Consider the following 3,112-nt stretch of genomic DNA (forward strand, 5'->3'; position numbering starts at 1 on the left):
AAGTGGGCGTGCATCATTGCGGAGATGCGCGCCTGCCCCCCCCCCCCCCACTCAAGATTAATCGCGGCACGCTGAGTCGCATCTGCACGCGAGGCAAGCGCGCCAGGGAGCTGAAGGACCACGACGCCAAGGCGGGTGTCAAGGCGAAGGAAGGCACAGTAGCTACTACTCAGCAGCAGAAGGAGATCGGTACGCTGCGCACGAAGTTGGAGCTACTGGAGAGGGAGAACAAGGAGATTCAAGAGCAGTACGAGAAAGCTGAAAAACATGTTGTGGTACTGAAGAGCGTGCTCGAACTCGAAAAAAAGTTAAAAGGCTGACTTGCACTTCCAGTTGCGAGCTGAGAAGAGGAAGGTGGCGCTGTTCGCCAAACAGCTCCACGCTGCGAACGCCACCAATACCGAGCTGCAGCGAATGCTGTGCGAAGACGTTGAAGCCGTTGAAGCCGACGAGGAGACGCAGGAGACGCAAGGACCCGAGAAGCCGGACGGCTTGAAGATGCTGAGCCATGTTCTCTAAAATGTATTTCAGAGTCTACGGTGATGTGTGCGGGGGGGGGGGGCAAATCACTTGATTAAAGTATGGGTCAATACTAATCCCAATACTAAGGACCAAGTGGGTGGTTCCCAAGCAAATTCGACTCTGATTTATGTTAGCCTGTATCCAGCCTTCCCATCCGGCTTGGATCCTATCCACTACTGGCTCTTCTTCCTGCCTAATTATCCTAGCATAGCCACTGTACCAATAAATTGGTACGGATCCATACCTAATCCAGGAGGTCCTAATCCAGGAGGTCCTAATGTAGGTGACCGGATCCATGTGCACCACACCACTTGCACCGGATCCAACTTCAACTGCCCTGACCCGGCAACCGTACCCCCATCCAGCAACCATGGCGTCATCTGAGGGACCGAGCATCGTCACCAACTGCCGGATCCCATCACCTGGTCAACTGGCGGATCCGGTTCCATCAAGACCATTCTTGAGCGGATCTTCTTACCACAGAGCTGGCCGAGGTCTTCCACGGCACGAAGTGGGCGTGCATAACTGCGGAGATGCGCGCCTGCGCCCCCCCCCCCCCCACTCAAGATTAATCGCGGCACGCTGAGTCGCATCTGCACGCGAGGCAAGCGCGCCAGGGAGCTGAAGGACCACGACGCCAAGGCGGGTGTCAAGGCGAAGGAAGGCACAGTAGCTACTACTCAGCAGCAGAAGGAGATCGGTACGCTGCGCACGAAGTTGGAGCTACTGGAGAGGGAGAACAAGGAGATTCAAGAGCAGTACGAGAAAGCTGAAAAACATGTTGTGGTACTGAAGAGCGTGCTCGAACTCGAAAAAAAGTTAAAAGGCTGACTTGCACTTCCAGTTGCGAGCTGAGAAGAGGAAGGTGGCGCTGTTCGCCAAACAGCTCCACGCTGCGAACGCCACCAATACCGAGCTGCAGCGAATGCTGTGCGAAGACGTTGAAGCCGTTGAAGCCGACGAGGAGACGCAGGAGACGCAAGGACCCGAGAAGCCGGACGGCTTGAAGATGCTGAGCCATGTTCTCTGAAATGTATTTCAGAGTCTACGGTGATGTGTGCGGGGGGGGGCAAATCACTTGATTAAAGTATGGGTCAATACTAATCCCAATACTAAGGACCAAGTGTGTGGTTCCCAAGCAAATTCGACTCTGATTTATGTTAGCCTGTATCCAGCCTTCCCATCCGGCTTGGATCCTATCCACTACTGGCTCTTCTTCCTGCCTAATTATCCTAGCATAGCCACTGTACCAATAAATTGGTACGGATCCATACCTAATCCAGGAGGTCCTAATCCAGGAGGTCCTAATCCAGGAGGTCCTAATCCAGGAGGTCCTAATGTAGGTGACCGGATCCATGTGCACCACACCACTTGCACCGGATCCAACTTCAACTGCCCTGACCCGGCAACCGTACCCCCATCCAGCAACCATGGCGTCATCTGAGGGACTGGGCATCGTCACCAACTGCCGGATCCCATCACCTGGTCAACTGGCGGATCCGGTTCCATCAAGACCATTCTTGAGCGGATATTCTTACCACAGAGCTGGCCGAGGTCTTCCACGGCACGAAGTGGGCGTGCATCACTGCGGAGATGCGCGCCTGCGCCCCCCCCCCCCCCACTCAAGATTAATCGCGGCACGCTGAGTCGCATCTGCACGCGAGGCAAGCGCGCCAGGGAGCTGAAGGACCACGACGCCAAGGCGGGTGTCAAGGCGAAGGAAGGCACACTCGTCGAGAAAGCTGAAAAACATGTTGTGGTACTGAAGAGCGTGCTCGAACTCGAAAAAAAGTTAAAAGGCTGACTTGCACTTCCAGTTGCGAGCTGAGAAGAGGAAGGTGGCGCTGTTCGCCAAACAGCTCCACGCTGCGAACGCCACCAATACCGAGCTGCAGCGAATGCTGTGCGAAGACGTTGAAGCCGTTGAAGCCGACGAGGAGACGCAGGAGACGCAAGGACCCGAGAAGCCGGACGGCTTGAAGATGCTGAGCCATGTTCTCTGAAATGTATTTCAGAGTCTACGGTGATGTGTGCGGGGGGGGCAAATCACTTGATTAAAGTATGGGTCAATACTAATCCCAATACTAAGGACCAAGTGTGTGGTTCCCATGCAAATTCGACTCTGATTTATGTTAGCCTGTATCCAGCCTTCCCATCCGGCTTGGATCCTATCCACTACTGGCTCTTCTTCCTGCCTAATTATCCTAGCATAGCCACTGTACCAATAAATTGGTACGGATCCATACCTAATCCAGGAGGTCCTAATCCAGGAGGTCCTAATCCAGGAGGTCCTAATCCAGGAGGTCCTAATGTAGGTGACCGGATCCATTGTGCACCACACCACTTGCACCGGATCCAACTTCAACTGCCCTGACCAGGCAACCGTACCCCCATCCAGCAACCATGGCGTCATCTGAGGGACCGGGCATCGTCACCAACTGCCGGATCCCATCACCTGGTCAACTGGCGGATCCGGTTCCATCAAGACCATTCTTGAGCGGATCTTCTTACCACAGAGCTGGCCGAGGTCTTCCACGGCACGAAGTGGGCGTGCATCACTGCGGAGATGCGCGCCTGCCCCCCCCCCCCC

At 55.0% G+C, this 3,112-nt stretch overlaps 2 protein-coding genes across 2 annotated transcripts in view; one reads left to right on the forward strand and one right to left on the reverse strand.

The window, feature by feature from the left end:
- Positions 1-131: 131 nt before the first annotated feature.
- Positions 132-1,552, forward strand: PHYSODRAFT_253860 (hypothetical protein; the record flags this gene model as incomplete). The annotated part of the gene is made up of 2 exons (XM_009541259.1): positions 132-275; positions 1,367-1,552. Coding segments are annotated over 2 exons (330 nt in total), but the record flags the coding sequence as incomplete, so codon positions are not given.
- A 246-nt stretch (positions 1,553-1,798) lies between these two features.
- The window catches only part of PHYSODRAFT_388425 (hypothetical protein), a gene marked incomplete at both ends in the record, with an annotated part of 4,358 nt that continues 3,044 nt past the window's right edge, over positions 1,799-3,112 (reverse strand). Inside the window, 2 exons of the mRNA XM_009541260.1 lie at positions 1,799-1,856; positions 2,769-2,892. Coding sequence (XP_009539555.1) covers positions 1,799-1,856; positions 2,769-2,892 — 182 coding nt within the window. The remainder of the gene's footprint in view (positions 1,857-2,768; positions 2,893-3,112) is intronic.

This window comes from Phytophthora sojae (assembly GCF_000149755.1).
Source record: "Phytophthora sojae unplaced genomic scaffold PHYSOscaffold_21, whole genome shotgun sequence".
In the NCBI taxonomy this organism is placed as follows: Eukaryota; Oomycota; class Peronosporomycetes; order Peronosporales; family Peronosporaceae; genus Phytophthora; species Phytophthora sojae.